The sequence below is a fragment of the Mustelus asterias genome, chromosome 1 (genome assembly GCF_964213995.1).
Source record: "Mustelus asterias chromosome 1, sMusAst1.hap1.1, whole genome shotgun sequence".
NCBI classification, from domain to species: Eukaryota; Metazoa; Chordata; class Chondrichthyes; order Carcharhiniformes; family Triakidae; genus Mustelus; species Mustelus asterias.
Genome location: NC_135801.1, coordinates 75,369,556 through 75,397,505, shown reverse-complemented (window position 1 = coordinate 75,397,505; position 27,950 = coordinate 75,369,556). Strand labels below are relative to the sequence as shown.

The window sequence follows — 27,950 nt, the reverse complement described above, 5'->3', positions numbered from 1 at the left end:
GCACCCGGAAACAAGGCTTTAGAACTGAAGGCTTTAATACATTAACAATGAAACTACTAACACAAATTCACCCGTTCAGACTGAAGGGGTCCTGCCGGAGCAGGGGGTCTTATACCCTGCCACCGGAGGCGGGACCCCACTGGAGTGTGCCATGATAACACTTAGGACAGGTAAACACCCTATCCCAACAACATAGTACAACCCCCATAACAACAACACCCTAGCCCAACAGTAACACAATAACAACCCCAGTGGTGAACCAACGATGGTTCACCACAGGATGATAGGCCACAGAGGCCGGCTATGGATGGGGGAGGCAGTGACATGTTTCTGTGCTCACCAAACACAGAAATCTGCACATGCACAATTGCACATTCTGTTGCTATCAGCTGGCTTTTGGGCAATTTAGGCCCCACCCACCTCCCCTGCTGGCATATTCCAAATTTGGCTAGAGTTTTTTTGACAAAGTCAGGTAAGATTTGATTTTTAAGTTGCCCAAAAAAAGTGGCGCACATTTCTCCCATTTTCATGCTCATTTGGAGTTAGGATTTTTTTGGTAAGATTGTCCCCTAAATATCCTGTTATTACATCATTTATAATAGATTCTAGCATTTCACCTATCCCTGATGTCAGGCTAACAGGTCTGTAATTTCCTGTTTTATCTCTCCCTCATTTCTTAAATAGTGCGTTACATTTGCTTTCTCCCAATCTGCAAGAATTATTCCAGAATCTATAGAATTTTTGAAGATGATCACCAATGCATCCATTATCTCTACAGTGACCTCCTTCAACTCTGTGGGATGGGTCTAAGCGATTTACCAACTTTCTGTCCCATTAGTTCTACGGTATTATTTTTACTAATACAACTAATACTTTACGTGACGCATGAATGACAATTTTCATTAATTGCGTTAAAACATTCATGAAGTAGATTTTAGTCCCTTAAGTTACGCTGCTACTGAACAACAAAAACAATTTTTATTCTACTTAATTAAAGTTGGCTTTCTTTAAAGGTGTTGGACACTTTAATTAGATTGTACACATCACACATTTGACAAGGTGAATCATCAGAAAATGCATTAATCATGCTAAAGCGCATTGGAGCATGGAGTCACAATACATCAGAATGCAAGATGAGTTCCACAGTACAATAAGGTCAGTATCTCCAGTATCTTCAGCCACACCCCTGTGGTGAACCATCGTTGGTTCCCACTAGATAGTACTGAGCCAGGGTCTGGCCAGTACCACGAGTATGTATATATGTGGCTGTTGGGGTTAGGGATGGGTTGTTCTACTTGTGGCTGTTGGGGTTAGGGTTGGGCTGTTACACCTGTATTATAGCTATTATGGTACATCCCAGTCGGGCTCCGCCTCCTGGGAGAGGTGTAAAGGTCACTGCTCTGTCTGGGACCCCTCAGTCTGGGATCGTGTACTATACATGGTAGCTTCGTTGTAATAGTAAATAAAAGCCTTTATTTCCTTGAGCATCTCAAGCCTCGTGTGTGATAACGCGCATCAACCCCATATTGCACTCCATCCCGGCAAGTTTTCCCATGCGGATGCGGCGAGCCATTGGCTGCTGGCAGGATCATCCATTTCCACCAAAGTCTACAGGCTTTTGCAAGGTTCATCCGCCCCACTGCTGGGACATCTGCCCTGGTGGGTCACCTTTGGCAGGACTGGAAGATCCTGCTGGCAGGGAGGGCTGCAAAATCCCACCCTAAGTTTTCCATCTCCATTGTAGTACTTTCAGGCAAGGTGATGAGTAACAATAAGGTGGTTTCTAAGTGTACAAAGGGAATAAACAGAAAATGAATCATTCTAGGACTTGCGACATGTGCCTTCTGTTCGTCAAGTCCACGCTCACACAGACCAGCCTATTCCAAAATGCCTGTTCTCTTTCTTGAAGTGAAAAAAATGTGGTTATATCACTCTTAGGATTGTCAAAGCACTGCAGATCACTTCTTTTATGCTGCTGTCTGGTTTTAAGATTTTTAAAAATGTATTTGTTCATGGGATGCAGGTGTTATTGGCAAGGCCAGCATTTGTTGCCCATCCTAACTGCCCTTGAACTAAGTGGCTTGCTGGGTCATTTCAGAAGGCAGTTAAGAGTCAACCACATTTCTGTGGGTCTGGAGTCACATGTAGGCTGGATCAGGTAGGGACACCAGATTTCCTTTCCCAAAAGGATATTCGTGAACCAGATGGGTTTTTACCACAATCAATGAGAGTTTCGTGGTCACCATTACTGAAACTAGTTTTCAATTCCAGAACTTGTTAAATTTGAATTTTAAATTCCACCATCTGCTATGGTGCGATTGAGCCCATGTCCCCAGAGCAAAATCCTGGGCCTTTGGAATACTAGTCTAGTGATATTATCACTATGATACAGTCTCCGATAGGTTAACCTCTGTTTTGTATTGCTCTGAAACTTAGCTTTAGTTGTTGACTATTTTATATATTCTTTCTTGCTGATCAGATTGGCATTGAAGAAGTTCAAGTAAGCAACACTGAAAATAGACTCATAGAAAATAAATGAAGAAAGCTTGAATCAGGGATTTGGGGAGGCCACATTAGGAATCGTTAAACGGAAGATTAAATGAATAATGAAAAGACTGCATGGGGCTTTATTACCCCAGTCCCTCAATGGGCTTTTTATTAACTGCTTGCATTTAAAATATACAAAGCTATTGCATCTAATTCTAGGGAGCACATATCTAAAACAAAAAGTTGTTTGTTGCCTTGTCAAGCAATCTTTACAGTTAGAAGATTAGTCTGTTTGGAAAAGTAAGTAAAATATATAAGGAAACAGTGAAATAGTAACTGACTTCAAAGTGAATGAGAAAAATTTCTTCCTATAACGGAGTGTCTGGCCGGTATTCTACAGACTCAGCGCTTTGCGTAGTACCAAAACCAGCAACACACCTGCTGGTGCTCTCCTGCCAAAACATAAGGAGAACATGCACCATTCAGCAGGCACCTGTGCCTCTAGGGCACTTCGCTCATCAATCCAGAACTGGAAAATCCAACTTCACTGCCAGATTTGGGGATTGGAGGTGTGAGTGGGATGATGCCAGCTTCCACATGCCACATGCCATGCGCACGCACACACCCGCGCACACGCACACACACACGCGCACACACACGCACACACACCCCCCTAACATCTTCATGGAAACACTGAAAATAATTTTTTTGTTAGAGGTTTCATAAGTTAAATTAGGCTTTTAGCCAGGATCCCATCGTGTTCCCCCAAATCCCCTCAAAATTAAACTCATTTTTGTCCTTCAGGTGTGTGTTATCTCTCTCACCCAGCCTAATGTTAGATACCCATGAGGCTTAGGGCGCAGAAACGTCCAGTGTATGGAGTCCAAACTCCATCTGACCCTGCTGCATCAGAGAGCTAGATTCTGCCCTTTGTGGAAACCGGACTTTGCCGCAATTTTCAAACAATCATAGAATCATGGCGTTCCTACAGTGCAGAAGGAGGCCATTCGGCCTATTTAACCTGCACCAACAACAATCCCACCCAGGCCCAATCCCTGTAACCCCACGTATTTGCCCTGATAATCCCTTTGACACTAAGGGGCAATATTTTAGCATGGTCAATCCACCTAACCCACACACCTTTGGACTGTGGGGGGAAACCAGAACACCCGGAGGAAACCCACGCAGACACGGGGAGAACGAACACACAGTTACCCGAGGCCAGAATTGAACCCGGGTTCCTGGCGCTGTGAGGCAGCAGTGCTAACCACTGTGCAGCGAAAATGTATCTGGATGCTGGTAGATATTGTGATCATAAAGAACATAGGAAGCAGGAGCAGGCCATTCCGCTCCTCAAGCCTAGCGAACTTCCGCCAAAATTCCCATGGGAATCTACGAGTGCAGCTGATGAATTTTGCCCGCCTCCACCCTCCCACCTCCATATCTCTGACAGGCCTGGGTTGATATATTAACCAGATCCTAATACTCACAGAGGAATTGTTATCCACAATGAAGATGGTGCAGCTCTGAGCCTGCATGAATGAAAGGATAGTTGCTGCAATCTTCTTCACAATTACTTCCAAGGAATGCTGCTCCTCAAATATCAGAGTTGCAAGATCAAGTAGAACCTTGCCAAAGAAAGCATTAACAATAAGTAAGTTACGTGTTGTTATTTCTCCACTGTTATGAAAGTGACAACAATTCAACAAGCCATACTTCATGCATCTGATGAAAAGGAAACGCCCAAAAGGTAATTTTTATAAGTTTGCAATATGGAGTAAGAATATGGCAGCTATGCTCAGTTAACTTGTAAATGCATTGACAAAAATAATTCTTCTGGTTAGCATTTCTAGTGAAATTGCAAACACATTGAAAATTAAAAGATGCCGAATTAATTTGCTGTTGACAGAGATTTCCTGCAAGAATGCATTTACAACATTGAGAACAGACATTTGAATCAGTGATTAACACTGCTAGCCTCACAGCCCCAGGTTCAATTCCAGCCTTGGGTCACTGTGTCTGTGTGGAGTCTGCATGTTCTCCCCGTGTCTGCGTGGGTTTCCTCCCACAGTTCAAGGACGTGCAGGTTAGATAAATTGGTCATGCTAAATTGCCCCTTAGTCTCCCAAGATGCATAGGTTAGGGGGATTAGGTGGAAAAATAGGTGGAGTTATGGGGATGGGGCCTGGGTAGGATGCTCTGTCGGAGGGTCGGTGCAGACTCGATGGGACGAATGGCCTCCTTCTGCACTGAAGGAATTCTATGATTGATTCTTACTCTTTTACTTTAGCTGCAACTGATTCACAATTTATTTACTTTATTTATTAATTGTGAACCATCAGGAGTGTTTGCTAATCATCCACTAATCTATAATGTTGAGAAGGAACATGCTCTCGATCTTAGTGCCTTCAATCTGTAACCATGTTAACATTAATTTTTATGTAAGTAATGAGGTCATTTTGAACTCTGCTGCCTGGACAGCACCCTGGCAGAGTGAATCACCCACTCACTGCAGAACATGCCCAATTTTCAATCTATCGATTCAAACTGAATGCTACCAGCTTGAAGACTTGTCAATTTTCAGGATAATCGTGGAGGGCTGTGGGGAACCAACTGAGCAAATTGCTCATTTACAGCTGCTGTTCCAGAGAATGGATTAGCCGATAGAAAAATAGTTCGGGAGGGAAGGGGTGAGAGTAGGTTTGCTGATCATTGGCGGGGTGGGGTTGGGGGGAGGGGGGAGTAGGATTGCTGATCATGGGGGGTTAGGAAGGAATAGGATTGCTGATCATTGGTGGGGGGGGGGGGTGGTGGGAGTAGGTTTGCTGATCATTGGTGGGGGGAGGAGTAGGATTGCTGATCATCGGGGGGGAGGGGGTAGGTTTGCTGATCATCGGGGGGGGAGGGAGCAGGATTGCTGATCATCGGGGAGGGGGAGTAGGATTGCTGATCATCAGGGAGGGGGGGAGGAGTAGGACTGCTGATCATCGGGGAGGGGGGGAGGAGTAGGATTGCTGATCATCGGGGAGGGGAGTGCAGAGCAGCAGCAGGCCATGTCATTCGTGTGAAGTTTGGAAGAGCACCGGTGCTCCTTCGGATCCTGCAAAAGTAATTTTTAAACATAATTTTCTAGTCTCCTCTTTGGCTGTACCACCAAGCAAAACTGGGCAGAGTGTGCACCGGGCGCACTCCACTCAATTGTCTCCCAGAATAGCATCTGGAGTTCTATATGTACCATAAGAAGCTGCCTTGCAATTTCAGAGAATCCAAAGACTGAAAGTGACAGGTAGGCCAGTGATAGATGCTTTTCAGGAAGCCATCAGGTGGATGGGAAGTGAAAATGGGATAAGCTCGCTCCTGTCAGAGCTACTGAAAGGTTCTTCCTAAGCACTTGTTTTCCCTATAATTTTAGCCTTGATATTTTTCTCTTTTCTTGCCCTTAATCTCTTGGATATCAAGATGAGAAGTGGCCATGTTGGAGAACAAAACCATAGAACCATAGAAAATTACAGCTTAGAAACAGGCCTTTTGGCCCTTCTTGTCTGTGCCGAACCATTTTTTGCCTGGTCCCACTGATCTGCACTTGGACCATATCCCTCCACACCCCTAAACTAAAACAGTTCATTCTACATTCTCTCCATCTGTTTTGAGCTCTGCTATTCTAATCTAACAACTTTACTAACACCCTACTTGTACCGCCACCAAGACGAACTTCATCCCAGTGTCAATATCTTGTTACTCAGACATTTTCCTGTACCTTTCAATTCAAAAATGTTTCATTTTGCAAGTTACGGAAAATGCATGTTGGTAACAGAATGCATGAGGGCAACAGAACATCTGGGACCTTGCAAACTGTGGGTGGAAATTAAATCAGTGTTGTTGAACTTGGCAGTTTCATGAGATGAGTTGATGTGTGCCTCCTGTCCTTGGAGAGAAGCAGGTTACATGAAGGTCAGCAAATTTCTGCTTCACTTTTCTCATTGAGTGTCTTCAGCTGGGGCTTGTCAGTGTTTTGTGCAAAGTGTAACGTTCTGTAAACAGGCGTGACGGATGCAAGATAAAATAATCTGCAAAGCAACATCTGGTCAGAATCCCACAGAGGAACGTTTCATGGGTTACCATGGAGTCACTGTACCTTTTGGTGGCAGAGCATTAGATATCATGGAAAGTTGGTGTGAATGTAATTTTTGGGGATTCCCATGGCTCTTCCACCATAGTTTTGCGAGATGAGCAATGGAATCCCACAGAAATCCAATCCCCCATCCCCAATTCCCAACCAAGGTGTTACTGCTTGGATTCTGCAAATATCATTTTGGTCAATACCTGGTTGCGTCTGTTTTCAAGCAGTGAAGTTTCATACACTTTCGCTTTGTGAAGGACAATCCCACAAAATGTTAAATAGGCAGCAAAATCCTAAAAACAAATGACAATAATGATACTGAACAATGGAATTCAACATCAGGAAAATACAATTAGCATCAGTCTAATTTCCAATTTCTAACTTTTCTTGTTGTTAGACTTAAAAAATAAGGCAAGATTAAGACATTGACCACAAGCAGAATCAGTTCACTTAGTAAAGAGAAGAATAAAGCACAGTAATTATTTAACAAGGTTCCCAAGTCTAAATAATTAGTAATATATTGGATAAAGTTAAAGTTTATTTATTAGTGTCACAAGTAGGCTTACATTCACACTGCAATGAAGTTACTGTGAAAATCCCCTAGTCGCCACACTCCGGGCGCCTGTTGGGTACATTGAGGGAGAATTTAGCATGGCCAATGCATCTAACCAGCATGTCTTTTGACTGCGGGAGGAAACCCACGCAGACACAGGGAGAAAGTGCAAACTCCACACAGACAGTGACCCAAACTGCGAATCGAACCCGGGTCCCTGGCATTATGAGGCAGCAATTCCTTTTCCTGTGCCACCGTGCCGCCCCAGTATCAGTACTATTTAGGTGGTTAGACAGCTTCCTAGTGGGTAAATCATAAGTGGACTTCTTCAGTCGAATTATATATTCTCGGTTACACCCAACAGTGCGCTTGTTACTGCTATATGGCCACAACTATAACCATTTAAATATCAAGCAGAGATTTTCATTTTTCAATTTAAGATCAAATACTATGGATATTATGAAATTCCGGTCACACCCATCCTGAGGCTACAAATTTCCACCTGAGATCAACGGATCTTTAAATGATCCGTCAAATTTCTGTCCAGCCCACGATGATTCCCACAGCCGATGGGACCGGAGAATTTACTCCATGATCTCAGACTCCCTTTGGTCACCATTCCCTCTGAAAACATTGCCCTCCGAATCAACTTGAAAGAGCAACTGCCTGCTATCATGCGAGGGTTCCATAAATACCTATCTAAATCACTAAAACAATATACAGCAGCTTAGTCATTTCATCCAAGGACAACATCGCAAAAACGTTGGACAGTGGTCTTTCAAAGAATTGGCAGAGGCACGATGGGCCCAATAGCCTCCCTCTGTGCTGTAGCATTACACCATTCATAATGTTGCATTTTCTCAATAATACTAACTCACGTTCCATATTCAAGTATTGGAGTGGAACTTAAAAATACGCCCTCTGCCAAAAGGCCGCTTTGCTATTAGTTGAACTAATATAGACTAAAGAAAAGTTAGTCCACCTTTTAAATTAAAATTGCAAACACTTGCTCTCTTTTCTTTCACTTTCTGTTATACAGAGATAGACACAAAATTGACCGATATCCCAAAAACAAATCTTCCGTGGATCCAGCGAGTAATAAATGATCACATTCTTATGCTCACACAAAGTATTAATCTATCTGGCATAATATTACTAGAAGACATCTATAACTTAGAAACTGGTCACTTGCCCCGCTCCCATCATTTACTGTACTTTATATATTTTAATTTCTTCTCATTTAAACAAAAGTTAGTTTCTCAATAAAAAAATGAGTAGTCAACCTTAAATTGTTGCATTTCTTTTACCTTTTCATCTTTTTTGGTGAATACTCCATTTGTACCACATTTCTTGTTGATTGCTTGGGCGACACCAACAACCTGGTAAGATAGAAATCATTAAATAGAAACTAGATACAGCTACGCGCACACTGACTCTAAAGAAAGTTCACACCTTTGTGGTTGGAAGTCTAAATTAACAAAGGATACAAAGTGCCTGAAAATGTATTAACTTTCCTAATTCCTAAATATTGATTTTGTTTGGTTTGAATTGTAACAGAATTTATGCTCCTTATATTCAGGAAAAATGGGGAGGAACCACCAACTAAACTAAACAGATTCGAATTTTGGTTTTCCATTGAGAATGATTGAATCTCTTGATGGATTTTCAACTGAAATCAACCAAGTTGCATATAAATAACTTATTAAGCTTGGAAAAATAAGTCAAATGTTTGTTTACCTCATTTGCACTCCTCAGTTATCAGCCTATATTGGGCCTGGTATTTGGGAACTCTTTTTACGGATAGTGTTGGGTACAGTTAGAGGGATATAGCCAATTGAAGGGAAGCTGCTGCATTTGAAGATAAAAATGTTGGTAGTCATTATGAAAGGTGTTAATAGTCAAAGTATTTATTTTAGCTACTGAAAAGGTTTGGTAACAAAAATGGTGCAATAACATTTTGGGAAGCATAAAATGCTGGTTTGGAAAACTAGGCCAGAACTTTCCGGCCAGTCACGCTGACGGGATCTTCCGGTCCTGCATATCCCCATTGCGGGGTTCCTGGCGACAAGGGGTGAATTCAATGGGAAACTCCGTTGACAACGGCAGGACTAAAAGATTCTGCCACCGGCCAGTGGTGGGCCATCAATTGCGTGGAAAAACCTACCCCTAGTTCCTGCCACAATGAACTGGAAGTGGGAAACCAAGTTTGTGGATGCAGGGATGGAGCAAAATTGTACAGAATTATGTCAAATTTACAGCACAGAAGCAGGTCTAAGCCAATGTTTACCCTCCATAAGATCCTTCTTCCACATACTTCACCTAATCCTCTCAACATATCCGTCTATTCCTTTCTCCCTCATTTACTTATCTAGCTTTCCCTTTACCGTACCTCTGCTATTCATCTCAATTCTATTCTATTCATTTCATGTGGTATCACATTCTCACCGTCCTTTCTTATTGGATTTATTAATGATTATCTTACATTTATGGCCCTCAGTCTGAGTCATTCCCACAAGTGCGAGCTTCTCTACATTCACCCTAACAGTACCATTCAGAGATTTGAAGGTTTCTATCAGGTGTCTGTTCAGTCTCTCCTGAGTGCTGTACCCACTCATTCTTGTGAATATTTTTTGCACTTTCTCCAATGTTCCTTTTTGAGGTATGGAGAATAGGACTGTTCACGTAAGTGTGGTCTAATCAAGGTACAATATAAATGAGCAGGTTCCTCCAAAAATGAATCCTGTTTTCATTTTTTATTGTTTTGTTAATCTGTATTGATACTTTTACTGATTGTGAATCTGTACTCTTAAACCCCTTGGAGCCTCTACCCCAATTGGACTCTTATCTTGCAAGGAGTAAATTGTTTCTTCATCCCTCCCCTAAATGCACCAATTCACACTCATTTACATTGAAATTAATTTTTCATTTACATATCCATTCTGCAAGTTTGTTAATGCGTTCATGTATTTTGGTCCGGACGTCCTCAATATTAACTGAAGCTCTCCCTCCAAGTTGCTGTCATTCACAAGCTAACCACCGGGTGGACTTTCTCCAATGTCAGTTGTGGCTCAGCTGGTAATGCTCTTAACCTCTGAGCTACAAGGTTGTGGGTTCAAGTTTTTTTCAGGGCTTGATGATAAAAATGAAGGTTGACACTGTAGTGCAGTATCAAGGGAGTGTTGCATTTTTGGAGGTGCTGTCTCTCAAATGAGATGTTAAACTAAGGCCTGCCCTCTCATTCAGATGTAAAAGATACCCTGATTTTGTAGTAAAGGAGGGTGTTATATTCTGGCCAATTCTTTACCCCTGAATTCTATCTAATTGGTGTGATACTGAGATTTGTGGGAGCTTACTGTGAGCATATCAGTTGACTGCACTTCAAAAATCAACTTCATTGGCTGTTAATGCTTTGAGGTCGCCTGGGATGTGAAAGGTGCTATATAAACGCAACGTTCCTTTATTTTCTATAAAATTAATGTGGTCAGAAAGAATTTCTAGCAGGGGTGATGGTGTCAATTCCCATATCAGGGCAAACTTCCAGCAGAGTAATGTTGGCCTTCGTAGCAAGAGGATTTGAGTCCATTACAAGAGAGGAAGTGTTAGGTTTTTTAGGGAACATTAAAACTGACAAAGCCCCAGGGCCTGATGGCATCTATCCTCGACTGCTCAGGGAGACGAGAGGTGAAATTGCTGGGCCTCTGACGGAAATCTTTGTCGCTTCTTTGGACACGGGTGAGGTCCCTGAGGATTGGAGGATAGCGAATATGGTCCCGTTGTTTAAGAAGGGTAGCAGGGATAACCCAGGAAATTATAGGCCGGTGAGCTTGACGTCCGTGGTAGGGAAGTTGTTGGAGAGGATTCTTAGAGACAGGATGTATGTGTATTTAGAACGGAACAATCTCATTAGTGACAGACAGCATGGTTTTGTAAGAGGGAGGTCGTGCCTTACAAATTTGGTGGAGTTTTTTGAGGAAGTGACAAAAACGGTTGATGAAGGAAGGGCCGTGGATGTCGTCTATATGGATTTCAGTAAGGCATTTGACAAAGTCCCACATGGCAGGTTGGTTAAGAAGGTTAAGGCTCATGGGATACAAGGAGAAGTGGCTAGATGGGTGGAGAACTGGCTTGGCCTTAGGAGACAGAGGGTAGTGGTCGAAGGGTCTTTTTCCGGCTGGAGGTCTGTGACCAGTGGTGTTCCGCAGGGCTCTGTACTGGGATCTCTGCTATTTGTGATATATATAAATGATTTGGAAGAAGGTGTAACTGGTGTAATCAGCAAGTTTGCGGATGACACGAAGATGGCTGGAATTGCGGATAGCGAAGAGCATTGTCGGGCAATACAGCAGGATATAGATAGGCTGGAAAATTGGGCGGAGAGGTGGCAGATGGAGTTTAATCCGGATAAATGCGAAGTGATGCATTTTGGAAGAAATAATGTAGGGAGGAGTTATACAATAAATGGCAGAGTCATCAGGAGTATAGAAACACAGAGGGACCTAGGTGTGCAAGTCCACAAATCCTTGAAGGTGGCAACACAGGTGGAGAAGGTGGTGAAGAAGGCATATGGTATGCTTGCCTTTATAGGACGGGGTATAGAGTATAAAAGCTGGAGTCTGATGATGCAGCTGTATAGAACGCTGGTTAGGCTACATTTGGAGTACTGCGTCCAGTTCTGGTCGCCGCACTACCAGAAGGACGTGGAGACATTGGAGAGAGTGCAGAGAAGGTTTACCAGGATGTTGCCTGGTATGGAGGGTCTTAGCTATGAGGAGAGATTGGGTAGACTGGGGTTGTTCTCCTTGGAAAGACGGAGAATGAGGGGAGATCTAATAGAGGTATACAAGATTATGAAGGGTATAGATAGGGTGAACAGTGGGAGGCTTTTTCCCAGGTCGGAGGTGACGATCACGAGGGGTCACGGGCTCAAGCTGAGAGGGGCGAGGTATAACTCAGACATCAGAGGGACGTTTTTTACGCAGAGGGTGGTGGGGGCCTGGAATGCGCTGCCAGGTAGGGTGGTGGAGGCGGGCACGCTGACATCGTTTAAGACTTACCTGGATAGTCACATGAGCAGCCTGGGAATGGAGGGATACAAACAATTGGTCTAGTTGGACCAAGGAGCGGCACAGGCTTGGAGGGCCGAAGGGCCTGTTTCCTGTGCTGTACTGTTCTTTGTTCTTTGTACAGAAGCAGGGATGCCTTGCTACAATTATACACGGTTTTGGTGAAGCCACACCTGGAGTATTGGGTGCAGTTTTGGTCTCCTTATCTGAGGAAGGATGTTCTTGCTATGGAGGGAGTGCAGAGAAAGTTTACCATGCTGATTCCTGGGATGGCAGGATTGACATATGAGGAGAGATTGAGTCGGTTAGGATTATATTCGCTGGAGTTTAGACGAATGAGAGGGGAAATCTCGTTGAAACCTATAAAATTCTAAAAGGATTAGACAGGCGAGATGCAGGAAGAATGTTCCTGATGGTGGAGTGTCTGGAACCAGGGGTCACAGTCTATGGATATGGGATAAACATTTTAGGACAAAGATGAGAAGAATTGTTTCACCCAGAGAGCGGTAACCTGTGGAATTCACTACCCAGAAAGCAGTTGAGGCCAAAACATTGTATGTTTTCAAGAAGGAGTTAGATCTAGCTTGAGGTGTGAAGGGGATCAAAGAATATGGGGTCAAGTGGGATCAGGCTATTGAATTGGATGATCAGCTATAATCATAATGAATGGTGGAGTAGGCTCAGAGGGCCAAAATGCCTACCCCTGCTCCTATTTTCTATGTTCCTATGAAGCAAGCCTAGAAAGAGTTGGAAGAAGGGGACACAGCAGATGATTTTGATTTGATTTATTATTGTCACATGTATTAACATACAGTGAAAAGTATTATTTCTTGTGCACTATCCAGATAAAACATTCCATTCATAGAGAAGGAAACAAGAGAGTGCAGAATGTAGTGTTACAGTCACAGCTAGGGTGAAGAGAAAGATCAGCTTAATGCGAGGTAAGTCCATTCAAAAGTCTGACAGCAGCAGGGAAGATGCTGTTCTTGAGTTGGTTGGTATCTTTTTCCTGAAGGAAGAAGGTGGAACAGAGAATGTCGGGGGTGCATGGGGTCCCTAATTATGCTGGCTGCTTTGCCGAGGCAGTGGGAAGTGTAGACAGAGTCAATGGATGGGAGGCTGGTTTGCATGATGGATTGGGCTACATTCATGACCTTTTGTAATTCCTTGTGGTCTTGGGCAGAGCAGGAGCCATAGCAAGCTGTGATACAACCAGAAAGGATGCTTTCTATGGTGCATCTGTAAAAATTAGTGAGAGTCGGAGCTGACATGCCAAATTTCCTTAGTCTTCTGAGAAAGTGGAGGCATTGGTGGGCTTTCTTAACTATAGTGTCGGCGTGGAGGAACCAGGACAGGTTGTTGGTGATCTGGACACCTGAAAACTTGAAGCTCTCGACCCTTTCTACTTCATCCCTGTTGACGTAGACAGAGTAAGAAGTTTAACAACACCAGGTTAAAGTCCAACAGGTTTATTTGGTAGCAAATTTTGACCCAAATAATACCAAAGCAATGGTAGCTTTTGCTACCAAATAAACCTGTTGGACTTTAACCTGGTGTTGTTAAACTTCTTACTGTGTTTACCCCAGTCCAACGCCGGCATCTCCACATCATGATGTCGACAGGGGCATGTTCTCCTTTACGTTTTCTGAAGTCGATGACAATCTCCTTCATTTTGTTGATATTGAGGGAGAGATTATTGTTGCCGCACCAGTTCACCAGATTCTCTATCTCATTCCTGTACTCAGTCTCATCATTGTTTGAGATCCGACCCACTACAGTGGTGTCGTCAGCAAACTTGAAAATCGAATTGGAGGGGAATTTGGCCGCACAGTCATAGGTGTATAAGGAGTATAATAGGGGGCTGAGCCTTGTGGGGCACCGGTGTTGAGGATGATCATGGAGGAGGTGTTGTTGCCTATCCTTACTGATTGTGGTCTGTGAGTTAGGAAGTTCAGGATCCAGTCGCAGAGGGAGGAGCCGAGGCCCAGGCCACGGAGTTTGGAGATTAGTTTCGTGGGAATAATAGTGTTGAAGGCTGAGCTGTAGCCAATAAATAGGAGTCTGACAATAAATAGGTGTCCTTGTTATCTAGGTGTTCCAGGGTTGAGTGCAGGGCTAGGAAAATGGCATCTGCTGTGGACCTGTTGCAGCAGTAGGCAAACTGTAGTGGATCCAGGTAGTCTGGGAGGCTGGAATTGATTCGTGCCATGACTAACCTTTCGAAGCACTTCATAATGATGGATGTCAGAGCCACCGGCCGATAATCATTAAGGCACGCTGCTTGGCTTTTTTTAGGTACCGGGATAATGGTCGTCTTCTTGAAGCAGATAGGGACCTCAGATTGTTGTAAAGAGAGGTTGAAGATGTCTGTGAATACCTCCTCCAGCTGATCCACGCAGGATCTGAGTGCACGTCCGGGTACCCCATTCGGGCCAGTTACTTTCCGTGGGTTGACCTTCAAGAAAGCTGCTCTGACATCTGCAATGGTGACCTCAGATACAGGTTCATCCAGGGCTTCCAGGGTGGAGGGCACGCTCTCGCTGATCTCTTGCTCAAAATGGGCATAGAATGCATTGAGCTCATCAGGGAGGGGTGCGTTGGAGCCGACGATTTTACATGCCTTCATCTTGTAGCCTGTTATGTCTTGCAGACCTTGCCATAGTCGGCGATAGATGAATAGTGCCGCTGGCAATACCAGCCTATTGCTGCATGTAACCTTGCAGCAGATGGCATGGCTCTGCTTCTGTGAGACTGCTGACCTGGAGCCTGTCTACACATTTCCAGCTGATTGCTATCTGGAAAGTGCACATCACCTCAGTCTGTAAAACTGCATTGGTGGCGTCTAGCAATCTGCCTGTCATTCAGCCAAACCTGCCTGTCATTTCTCACTGTTCTCCCTTCTTCAAAAACTAGAGAGAAAGAGAACTTCCCATTGGGAAACCTAAAATCTCAATTTTATTCACAAGCTGGAGAACTTGGCACAATGTCTTTTGACTAACTAAGTAGAAAGAGGGAAAAAAAGCAAAACAAGAGAAACCGGTTGAAAATTTTAAGTCTTGTCATGCTCCGACATATTTTACCCTAGCGCTCTTTAAATGCAATTCTATAAACTGCACACCTTAGTAATTCTCTACACCCACGGGGGAAACTTTGCCCAAGCAAATGGGTGATGGGTTTTGGTGCATATGGGGAGTTAAATCTACTAAAATGTGACATCCAGCAGAAAGCCCAAATCATCATATACACTTCTGGCTTTTACCTAGGCACATTTGAAGGTGAACAGAGAATCCTATGCAGCTACTGGGTAATGGAGTCAAAGATTATAATAAGCAATTATCTGTTGTTGCAGTCAATTTTGCGGTGTTTCACAGACAGAAAATGCATTTTCTGAACTGTGTGGAATTCGCTAGAGTGGCTGAGGTGAATACACAAGGGGGAGAATTATTTCGGAAAAACTGATCGGCTGGCAATAGGTTTTGATCAACGAAACTGAAGAGCTGCAGCCATGGCCAGGTGAGAGACTGCTGTTCATGACCGTCCTCTTCAGAGAGTGTTTTCCATACTTTACTGCTGATTGACAATTCTTGAAAGTCACTGTGCTGTTCTGAGAAATTCTGTGCAGGAGAATGGTGGGAAAGTCAGAGTGTGGAGCTTGACACCAGAAATTGCAGCCCTCCTGGGATTCTGCATCATCTAGTATACTGTTTCTAGCTTGGAGGGACCAGACTACCTCTGCGGGCACCCTTGGCCACTTTCATCCATGACTGGTTACATGGTGATGTTGTCATCTTCCCATATCCTTGGGGAAAATCAATTCACTACAGCCCCTGAAATCTCACAGCGGGAGCTCCAGGTAAGAGTGAGAAACACAGGGAAGAGTCAGGAGTCCCTCCATTCTGATGAACGCTCAAAAAATCAAGTCCAGTTGAACCATTCAAACCCATTGGGGGGTGTCCCTTTAATTATTACTCCTCCCTTTGACTGAACCAATGCATCATCCCACCCACCCTCCCTGACTGGCCAGGAACCCAGAAGTGGGATGCTAATGTCATAGTTCAGTGTAAAGATCCTTGGCAAAGCCTGTTGATGAATTCAGTGGGTTCCCAGCTGGCTTAATGGTCCTGCTGTTTCTGCAAGTGCTGAGATGAAAAAATTCTGCCCATTATATTTGTGTGGGTAGATGACTGAGCGCTGTACTGATCAACACTTTAGGGAATTTTCATAGAATCATCAGGCCTAATTTAATGTAAAGTAAAGGATGGCACAGTGGCGCAGTGGTTAGCACTGCTGCCTCACAGCACCAGGGACCCGGGTTCAGTTCCAGCCTTGGGTAATTGTGTGTGTGAATTTTGCACATTCTCCCATGTCTGCATTTTCTCCGGGTGCTCCGATTTCCTCCCACAGTCCAAAGATGTGCAGGTTACATGCTTGTCCATGCTAAATATATGGGGTTATGAGGATAGGGTGGGGGAGTGGGCCTGGGTAAGATACTCTGCCAGGGAGTTGGTGCAGACTTGATGGGCTGACTGGCCTCCTTCTGCACTGTAGGGATTCTATTATAAATATAAGTTTGTGAGCACTTCTAGCCCCAGAACAAAAGTTAACTCGGACTTCGGATGGGGTGACAAAAGATAGAAATCTGGTGCAACATACCTTCATTTTCTTTTGTTTTGTTATGTCCACTTTACATCAATTAATCAAGTATAATCAATCAGAAGTTAAAGAAGTTTAGTCTTGTTGTTACCAAGCCATTTAACTATATGTTAGGCTAATAATAAAAAAGAAAGAACATGCACATATAAAGTGCATTTCCTCAGGACATCTCAAAATGCTTTACAGGTTTTGAAATGTAGTGACCGCTGTTACATGTAGGCATGTGCTGTCAAACACAGCCAGGTCCCACAAATAAGCAAGTAATCTGTTTTGGTGATGTTGAGATAAATATTGGCCAACACACTTATTCTCTTTAACAGAAAGTTAAAACATCCAGATTTCAAGAACAAGTTACCATACTTCCTCTTATCTAAGCAATGTGTTTATTCAAAATGAGTGAGGTTGGCAGTGAATCAAATGATAGCATAATTCTTGCACAATTAATCAAATACAGATGGAAAGAGGCACTTGAATCCTGAAGCAGGGCAGTTCTTCTATTGTGTGCTACAGCTGCACAAGACATTGCAAGCCAACATTCTTTATACAAGTCTTTCTCCTCGACTGGTGTGTCTAGACTCTTTCTTTTGAAGATACATTTGGTCTGAGCATGAATAACGAGAAGCAGGAACTCACACAACATAACTTCAGAATTATATTACATGCAGTTACTACTAATAATTTGCATTGATTGAAATTCACAGTAAAATCCTGCAAAGATCATTTGGCTTTGTACTGGTTTTATTGCGCACCCAGGTCGACATATAGTCAAAGATCTTAATACGTCAATCTCACTAGCTTTAACTTGCAAACTTGCTACTATGAACAATGAATATTTTATCAGTGAATTCATAGATTCATAGAATCCCTACAGTGCAGTAGAAGATCATTCGACCCATCGAATCTGCACCAACAGCAATCCCATCCAGACCCTAACCCCGTGCGCCCATGTATTTACTCCGCTTATCCCCTGTCACTAAGGGGCAATTATGCATGGCCAATCAACCTAATCTGCACATCTTTGGAGTGTGGGAGAAAACTGGAGCACCCGGAGGAAACCCACGCAGACATGGGGAGAATGTGCAAGGTCCACATAGACAGTCACCCGAGACAGGATTTTTACCCGGATCCCTGGCACTATGAGACAACAGTGCTAACCACCATGCCACCCCATTGGAAATGCTTCTTAAAGAAATAGAAGTACCACCAAGAAAAAATGTAAACTATCAAAGAAATAAGTCTCATCTTATTGGAACCTAGACCAGAACAGTACAGTCCATTAATGCTACCTCCTGAAATCTTATATATCTAGATTCAAAGAGAAGGTTACTAACTTTCTTCTTCAAATAGCTAAGGTATTGGCATAGATCTTCATCTTCATCACTGAGCTGGCAGTCTGGAGAGATGGCAGCTACAGAACCAATCCAATTTACATTCTATTGATTTCACAGACATGGTGAATGAGCAGGATTTGTTGAGGGATTGGATAGAGACAGCAAAGTTTTGGATAGGTTATGTGGGGTGGAAGATAGGACGCCAGTCAGGAGAACATTGGAATAGTTGAGGTTGAAAATGACAAAACACATGAATGAGAGTTTCCATGATGGATGGCCTCAGCATGAAAGGATGTAGATGAGGTTACAGAAATAGCAGGAGGCAGCAATTCTGATAGAATGCGCAGTCTGGAGCTAGTTTCAGGGTAAATGGGAGGCAGAAGTTGAATAATATATCCAATTATTCAGATATGGCAGCATAGGTGTTATGCATCTAGACTTGTAATCTTAAGGCCTGGACTAATAATCTGCAAGTGAGTTCAAACCTCACCATTGCAGTTTGTGAATTTCATTAATTAAATAAATCTGGAATGAAATGCTAGTATTGTTAATAATGAGCATGAAGCTGTTATAGTTTCATAAAGACCCAATTGCTGCTTTTCTACTTTAGGGAAGTCAATTTGCCACCAATACCTGTGTAACTCCAGACCCACAGTGATGTGGATGACTCTTTATTATCTCTGAAATAACAAAGTCAACTGCTCAGTTGGCAAATTGCTACTTTATTTAAGTAACACCTGGCATCAACCTAGGCATCGGATTCAGATATGACAAAGGCACATCCAGCCCAGTTGACAAAGTCCTTACCCCCTCCATCACGTTAAACATTCACTCCGTCTATTATCTGAGTAGAATGGCTGCAGTGCATGCTACAAGGCACACTGAAGCAACTCACCAAGGCTTGTTTAACAGCACCTCTCTGGATGCACTGGGACCAGTTCTGAGGCAGAGAGGACCTGTATAAAATTGATGGGTTACACTGTAGCAGGACCACAGATCCAGGACTAACATCTTGGCAGGGAAATTTGCTACAGATGTTGGGGAGGGTTTAATCTGGATTGGCAGGGAGATGGAACCCTGAGAGGGAGCTCAGATTGTAGGAAAGCAAAACTGGTAAGGGGAAGTAAAATAGTAAGTGAAATTAGAAGGCAGAATAATGAAGGCAAGCATCAAATAGGAACAAAATGCGGCATAGTGTTAAAGAGACAAAATTAATCTGAATGCACATAGCATTCGCAACATGGTAGATGATTTACAGGCACAAATAGAGGTAAATGGCTATGATTCAATAGTTATTATGGAGACGTGGTTACAGGATGACCAAGACTGGGAACTGAATATTCAAGGATCTTCGTTGCTTAAGAAGGAAAGGCAAAAAGGAAAAAGAGGTGCGGTAGCATTGTTAATAAGGGATGAGATCAGTCTGTTAGTGAGAGAGGATCTTAGATCAAATGATCAAAATGTAAAATTAATTTGGGTGGAGCAAAGAAACAGCAAAGGTAACAAACATTGGTGGGAGTTATTTATAGGTCACCAAACTGTGGTGGTAATGTTGGGCAGAATATAAATCAGGAAATTAGAGCTGTGTGTAAGATAGGTAATACAGTAAAAATGGACGACATTATATATATTGGGTAAACCTAATTAGCACTGTAATCTTAATCACAATCTTAATGCACAGCAGTTAAATTCACAGATGACATAATGCTAGGAGAGACAGTAAATGTATCAAACACTCCTCAAAGTTGGTTTGCATTTGGTTAGTCAATTATAAAATAACTTTTCGTAATTATAGTATCCTGCTTTTTATTTATCAATTTAGGGAAATGCAAGCTAATGCATATCGAAATTTAAAATAGTGGTACAGCATAGATAGATTATTGATCTCTTAGGGAATAAGCCATGATCATATTGAATGGTGAAACAGGTTGAATGGGCCATGTGGTCTATGCCTACTCCTATTTCTTGTATTCTTAGGTATACTTTGGGTAGAATAGAACATGGTAAAAGCAAGTTGAAACAGACCAAGCAGTGTTAGTCAACTTTTTGCTCTCTATATTTATATACTATGAAATTTGTCAGACCATATTGTCATAGCAGCTTAACTCAAATTCCCCGAAGTCAAATTGAAGCTGTGCAGGGCACAGTTCTTACCTGAAAACTGTATTATATATAGTTCTAGCCACCAAAATATTAACAGTTGGGCCAAAAGGTAGTGCAGAATACAATAACAAGATTTCACACACTTCTCACTATATCGCACCACAACTCATTTATAAATCATAAAGTGACAGTAAATGGCAATCACCTCCTCTTTGTGATTCTTTATCGGCATCGATAGAATACTCTGCGTCCTGTACCCCGTGATTTGGTCAACTTCTGCATTGAACCTGGGATCCTGTGAGGGTCACAGAACAGATCTGTAAGATATTATCACTATTTGAGCTGCAAATATGTAAGTGATAGACCACCACAAGTTGAGCTTTTCAGTTTGGATCGTTCCCATTTCATTGTGTATTTTGCGACATGTAGTCTGTTATTTGAAAGGGTAATCAGTATGAAATTCCTCTCCTCAAAAGAGTGCTTTCTTATCACTTGTCCTAGGATGCAATTATAATTAAAAGAAAAACATTCATTTAGAAAATAACCACCGACAAGGCAATAATGTAGCACCAGCTATTAAAAAAAAACAAGCTGGAAAATCTTCTCATCTTCCAGTTGGGCATGTTGCAGCCCTTGGGACTCAACGTTGTGTTTGGCAGCTTTAGATTGTAACCTTTCCGTCTTAAACACACCCCCATCACTTTTTTTTCAAATATCCCATTGAGGTGATTGTCCCTTTAAGGGTAACACAGCAGAAGAGGGCCACCTGGTTTGGGGGACCAATTGGGACTAAGAGTAAATAATCTTCCCAGGGCACAGAGTCCTCTCTGGGCAGAAGACATGTACGGGACTGGACAGCCGGGTAGGCTGCTGGCCCCTGTGCAGATTTTCTTATTGATAAATACGTTTTATTAATTGGTGTCACAAGGAGGCGTTAACACTGCAATGAAGTTACACTCCAGCACCTGTTCGGGTACTGAAGGAGAATTTAGCTTGGCCAATGCATCTAACTAGAACATCTTTCAAACTGTGGGAGGAAACTGGAGCACACAGAGGAAACCCACGCAGACATGAGGAGAATGTGCAGACTCCACACAGACAGTGATTCAAGCCGTGAATCGAACCTGGCTCCCTAGCGCTGTGAGGCAGCGGTGCTAACCACTGTGCCTTTTGTTTCTAATGAAGTCTGTGAACATGCATCATTTTACCCATTCATGTATTACCTCAATACAAACACCCCCTCCACCTCCCACAGCAAACCATTTGTCTTTTCTTCTTAAAGTTGCTTCATTTTATTGCAATCCCTCACAGCTACATTTTAATATCTAACACATTCTTCCTTTCTTCAGTTCTGATGGAGAGCCAAAAGGACTTGAAACATCAACTCTGCTTTCTCTCCTTACAGGTGCTGCCAGACCTGCTGTGATTTTCCAGCATCCTGTGTTCTTGTTGGAGTTTATAGCGCTCTCTTGTTTTTGATGTTTCCCGAGATTTTTCATACTCGCTAGTGCAGCATTTTGGTAACTAGAAACATGGAATACAGATTTAACACAGAGACTATTCTACCAAGCATCAATTATGTTCCCAAATACAATTAGCCTCACCTTAAAGTCCTGTGCAAAAGGGGAGCTCATTTTCAAATAATATTGATAGTCAAGTGAGTTATAATGAATTATAATTTTATAAAAGCTTGAAAAAATAGTTCTACTAACTGGTTTTATTTTTTTTAACATATTTTCCCCTCAGTTGTCATCATGGTAACACCACATTGTCAGTCACCAGAATTAAATGACAAGGGAAAGATTTATTAAATAGGAGGTGAATCACTTTCTAAAAAAAATCACAGCAGTCTTCCACTGAGTCCTTAATTGATTATTGAATAGTCAGGAGCAGTTCCAATCTACTTGGAAATGGAGTTTGTGGCTTCAGACTTCTCAGTACTTAATTGTTAATTTAGACAGTTTCAAGCCTGAATCACTTGTTACTGCATGGTATGCTGTTTAATGATCGCAACTCCATCTTCCTGATCTTTAACATTTCTGAGAGCTAAAATCCAAACCAAATATCATTCCTCTATATTAATTCTCAGTGCACTGAACTTCCGAGATGTCTTATATTTCTGTGCAATTTCCAAATCATACTTGCGATCAGCATAAAGGTTCAGATTTTTTCTTAAATGTTCTTTAAAGAAATAACTTTCTTTGGATAAGTGGTAGTATTCATGATGATCTTCCATTTTATTGTTTAAACAAAAAATTAAATATGAAAAATTAATGTATTTATCCAAACTGCAACTGGTAAGACACTTGTGTTGAAAGCAAGGCAGTAAGAATTGATAGCTATTGTTTTATTTTTACGCATTCTCTTTTTCTTCAATCTAAATGGATCTAAAACACTCAAGTACAGACATTGCCTGGAAGAGTTTGGCTGTTGTTAGGAATTTAAATAAGATTCTGCAAAAGCTGCTGTAATTTAGAAGGAATTGGCAGCACATGGATAGTACAAAGATAGATAGCTGAGCCTTTTAGATGCCATAAATGGTATTTGACAATGATAACAATAGCAACGTGTATTTATATAATGCCTTTGGCATGATAAAGCATCCCAAGTTGTTTCAAGGTGGCAATATAAAACAAAATACTATACCAAACCACATAAGGAGATATTGGGATAAATGAGCAAAACCTTGGTCAAAGTGGTAGGTTTTATGGAGCGTTTTAAAGGTGGAACAAGAAGTAGAGGGACATGGATGTTTAGGGAGAGAATTCCAGAGCTTAAGGCCTGGGCAGTTCAATACATCACCGCTAAAATTGTGGATATTCAAGAGGCTGGAATTAGAGAAGGGCAGAGAGTTTAGAGGATTACAGAAATAGGGAGGGATTTCAAAACAAGAGTGAGAATTTTAAAATTGATGCATTGTTGAACCAGGAGACAGTGTAGGTCATTAAGCACAGGGTTGATGGCAGTTGGAGCAAGTTAGGACACATCAGGCAGGAGACTTTTGAATGTTTGACCCCGAGTTTACAGAAGGTATAATGTGAGAGGTTGGCCAGGAGTGTGTTAGAGTCATGGTGGTTAGCACTGCTGCCTCACAGCACCAGGGACCTGTGTTCGATTCCAGCCTTGGGTCACTGTCTGTATGGAGTTTGCATATTCTCCCCGTGTCTGTGTGGGTTTCCTCTGGGTGCTCCGGTTTCCTGTCACAGTCCAAAATGTGCAGGTTAGGTGGATTGGCCATGTAAAATTGCCCCGTATTGTCCAAAGATGTGTAGGTTAGGAATTGGGTGGCTGTGTAAGATGCTCTGTTGGAGAGTATGGCTTCCTTCTGCACTGTACGGATTATATGTATAGTCAAGCCTGGAAGCAAAGATATGGATGAGGGTTTCGGCAGCAGAAGTCCCAAAGCAGGGGAGGAGCAGAGACAAGCAGTGTTACAGAAGTGAAAATAGGCAGGCTTTGTGACGACTGAGATATGTGATTGAAAGCTCACTTCAGCCTCAGAGAGAGGGATTGAATAAATGGGGAGGGGATGCAGTTTGTGGCATCAGACCTCCCAATACATAATTGTTAATTTTGACAGTTTCAAGCCTGAATCACCTGTTATTGCATGGTATGCTGTTTCATGATCACTATTCTGTCTTCCTGATCTTTAACATTTCCGAGAGCTAAAATCCAAACCAAATATGATTCTCCTATGTTAATTCCCAATGCACTGAACTTCTGAGATGTCTTATATTTCTGTGCAATTTCCAAGTCTATTTCATCATACTTACAATCAGTAGAACGGTTCAGTTTTTTTTCTCACCAACGTTCTTTGAAGAAATAACCTTCTTTGGATAAGAGAATCAATTCAAAGAAGATACACATGTAACTGCACTGTCTAAAACTGCGACACTGAGCTTGGTGCAATTAACAGCAGTAGTGAAATTTGAAGTAATTAAGCCCAAACCTCTACAGTCAGAAGAAATGAGCTCATACCTTATATGCATCTTCAATATTCAGTGGCTCTCCCGTGGCTGCAACATATCCGACAATTCCTTTGTTCCATTCCAACCGGATGCAATTGTTGGAAGTTTCTTCAGGAGTGGAACCTTCTGCGACGTCAAAGAGCTGACTGACGAGGAACTTTTTGTTTGAGCTGTCCTCATGCACCAGGAAAAGGGAGTACCTGTCAGCAGCGATCACTTCATTGATGTGAAGGAAGATTTTGTGGCAGAGTGCCGTGACATCCAAATGGCTGGAGATATCCTTGACAAGTTCCAGAAGTCTGGAGCACTGATCGTCGACAGGTATGGCTTCGCAGGCAGTCTTGGGAAACTTGAATGGCATCTGCTCCTGCTTATCCGAGTTGAAGACGAATGTTAAACCCCCAACGGAATCTTTAACGAGGATGGGTCTCAGGGGTCTGTCAAATTCGGAAGCAGAAATTTTCCTCGTCGGAGTCCCAGGAGTGGCACTCTCTGCTTGAGCCATTTGATGCACGGGGCTGAAGTCTCTCACAGTTTCATTTGCAATGGGAACAGTGTGCACTCTTTCTGCAAACCATGCATTGACCATTTCCCTGTGAAACACAAACAATGTCACTGCCTGGAAAACTGAAATGCTGCTTACCTGTGCCACCACCTATTCCTCAAGGAACCTCACATTGAATAGAACCATTACATATGTTAGCAGTGTGTTTATTAAAGTACAGTCAGCCTGGCTGGCCGTGGTTGTAGAGATAATGTCACTGGATGAGTAATGGCCAGAAGCCCACGCTAATGCTGGGGGGCACAGTTTCAAATCCCACCACTGCAGCTGATGGAATTTAAAATTCAATGAATAAATATGGATTACACAGCTAACCTCAGACCAGCAAACCATTATTGATTGTTGTAAAAACCCATCTGGTCCACAGAAATCCTTCAGGGAAAGAAATCTGCTGTCCTTACCTGGTCTGGCCTACATGTGATTGCAGATCCACAAAAACATGGCTGACTCTTACCTGCCCTCTGAGATTGCCTAGCAAGCCACTCAGTTCAAGGGTGATGAGCGATAGGCAACAAATACTGTCCTTGCCAGTGATGCCCACATCCCATGAATAAATAAGAAATAATGTAATTAATCCTGTCAAGTCTCTACCCTAATAGATATATTTTATTTGGATAAAAATCAGCTCCACACAGATTCCTAGGAATTGCGCTAATCTGCCCATAATGGAAATAGTGCGCAATGTTCAGGTCCCTACAGGAACCAGAATTGGAATATTTGACAGATACAAGCTAGCTATATCTGAAATATTGTTCCATTAATTGGGCTGTACGACTTCTGTAACCCATGGTTCCTTGCTTTTTGTGCTGAACAGGCTCAATTAAATTGCTAAAGTTCAGCAGTTATTTACAAAAGAACGTATCCAAGAAAGAGACAGGAAAGAATGAATATGTAACAGAGGGAGCAAAGGAGAGAAAATGTACAGGAATAATTTTGACATTGACCAATAACGTAAAGTGAGTAATATTGAATCAGAGGCTCGCTGACATCTTTCCTGACTTCCATTGGCAAAGAAGTGAGATAGAATAACACACAGCTGATTTGATAACACCCACTGTGCACTATTTCCCAAAATCAGTGGTATTCCCTATGGGAATGAGACAATGGACTGAATTTCATGCAGCTCATCATGACGGGAATCATGGTAGCCAAGCCCACTTCATTGTGGGAGAGCCCCCCCCCCCCCACCCCCCACCCCCCCACCACCCCCCCCCCCCACCACCCCCCCCCCCCCACCACCCCCCCCCCCCCCACCACCCCCCCCCCCACCACCCCCCCCCCCCACCACCCCCCCCCCCCACCACCCCCCCCCCCCCCCACCACCCCCCACCACCCCCCCCCCCCCCCACCGCCATTCTGCCAGCAGAATCTTCCCCTGATTAAGTCAGAGGGTGGGTAAGAGATGCAAGATTCCTGGCAGCCGATGATGGAATGTCAATCAGGCTTATTAATGAGTCAATTGACACCCATTATTGGGTGACACAGTGGTTAGCACTGCTGCCTCACAGCTCCAGGGACCCAGGTTCAATTCCGGCCTCAGGTGAGGGTTCTCCTCGTGTCTGCGTGGGTTTCCTCCGGGTGCTCCAGTTTCCTCCCACAGTCCAAAAATGTGTGGGTTAGGTTGATTGGCCATGCTAAATTGACACTAGTGTTAGGGGGATTAGCAGGGTAAATATGTTGGGTTATGGTGGGATTGTGGTTGGTGCAGACTCGCTGGGCCGAATGGCCTCCTTCTGCACTGTAGGAATTCTATGATTATCCCCCCCCCCCATCTCCCCTAGCAACGCCCCCACACACCCCGCAGTATTTCTGTTTGAGAAGACCTGCTGTGTTTTATGCCACTCAGGCACTTGTCAAGCATCTTATACCACTCAAGCACATTTTTCCCTGGATCCCAAGGGGGGAAGGCACACCCAGACAGGCAGCGCTTCGATACTCAGTAGTGCCACTGCAGAGGCAGTGGCTGCTGCTAGTACTACAGCCCCTGAGACCTCAAATCAAGGAGGGATCCAGGTAGAGGTGAGTGATGGTGAGAAGGATTTCATGGGATGGGGCCATGAGGGAGGGGATGACAGGGGTTGACAGAAAGTGCATGGAGGCTGGCTTTCGGAGGTCCCCACTTCTTGATGCCTACTGCTCAGTTAATATTAGTAATTGCCCGCACAAGGGCCTCATTTGACGATGTGGTTGGAGGGTCATCAACAGGTCTTTCTGCCATGATTTATTCAGGGTGGAGGCAGGAAGGTGACAGTCTTCAAATGCCACCCTCTTGCCTGGGTCAAATGCCTCCCAGCACGAAACTTGCCATGGGGGGAGCTCACTTGATTCCACCCATGCATACTGGACAATGCCGTATTTGCACTGTATTTTCTATTCACTGCTTAATCTACCACAATGTGGAGATGCCGACATTGGACTGGGGTGGGCACAGTAAGAAGTCTCACAACAGCTAGCTTAAGGGTTTAAAAAAAAGGTCGGCATGGACAAGTTGGGCCGAAGGGCCTGTTTCCATGTTGTAAACCTCTATGACTCTATGACACCAGGTTAAAGTCCAAAAGGTTTATTTGGAATCACAAGTTTTCGGAGCGCTGCTCCTTCATCAGGTGAGCAGCACTCTGAAAGCTCCTGATTCCAAATAAACCTGTTGGACTTTAACCTGATGTTGTGAGGCTTCTTAATCTACCACATTAATGGTTAATACCCCCTTAAGATAGGTCATATGCATTCTACATTCATATCATACAGAGCAGTTTCCAGGCTAACTCTTGATGTTAACTAGACATTCAGGTAACAATATCACATAATCAGGTTTTTAGTCCGCACTTCCCTAATAATTGGTGGGAAACATCTTGAAGATTTTGTAAAGATAAAAAATGAAATAACCCCCAAGAAGGAAACAAGACGACAGGAGTTACAAATCTTTTCCAATGAACAATTCCATTCACTGTCTACTTGAACATATATCCATGCAAACTTGCAGTCTGATGCATTTTTACTGGATAAAGAATAAATAAACATACGAAAAAAACAGGATAGAAATAGGATATGACAAAATCCTGAAATGTGATGTTAATGCATTGAATTATTTGCTGGTTAGCCATAATCGTGCA

At 43.0% G+C, this 27,950-nt stretch overlaps 1 protein-coding gene across 2 annotated transcripts in view; it reads right to left on the bottom strand.

Moving 5' to 3' along the window:
* Nucleotides 1–27,950, bottom strand: part of pde5ab (phosphodiesterase 5A, cGMP-specific, b) — a 115,175-nt gene that overhangs the window by 68,122 nt on the left and 19,103 nt on the right. For both annotated transcript variants that reach the window (XM_078213824.1, XM_078213825.1), the window contains exons 2-6: nt 24,289–24,871; nt 20,516–20,605; nt 8,468–8,539; nt 6,811–6,900; nt 3,978–4,115 (exon numbers count right to left, since the gene is read on the bottom strand). In XM_078213824.1, coding sequence (XP_078069950.1) covers nt 3,978–4,115; nt 6,811–6,900; nt 8,468–8,539; nt 20,516–20,605; nt 24,289–24,871 — 973 coding nt within the window. The remainder of the gene's footprint in view (nt 1–3,977; nt 4,116–6,810; nt 6,901–8,467; nt 8,540–20,515; nt 20,606–24,288; nt 24,872–27,950) is intronic.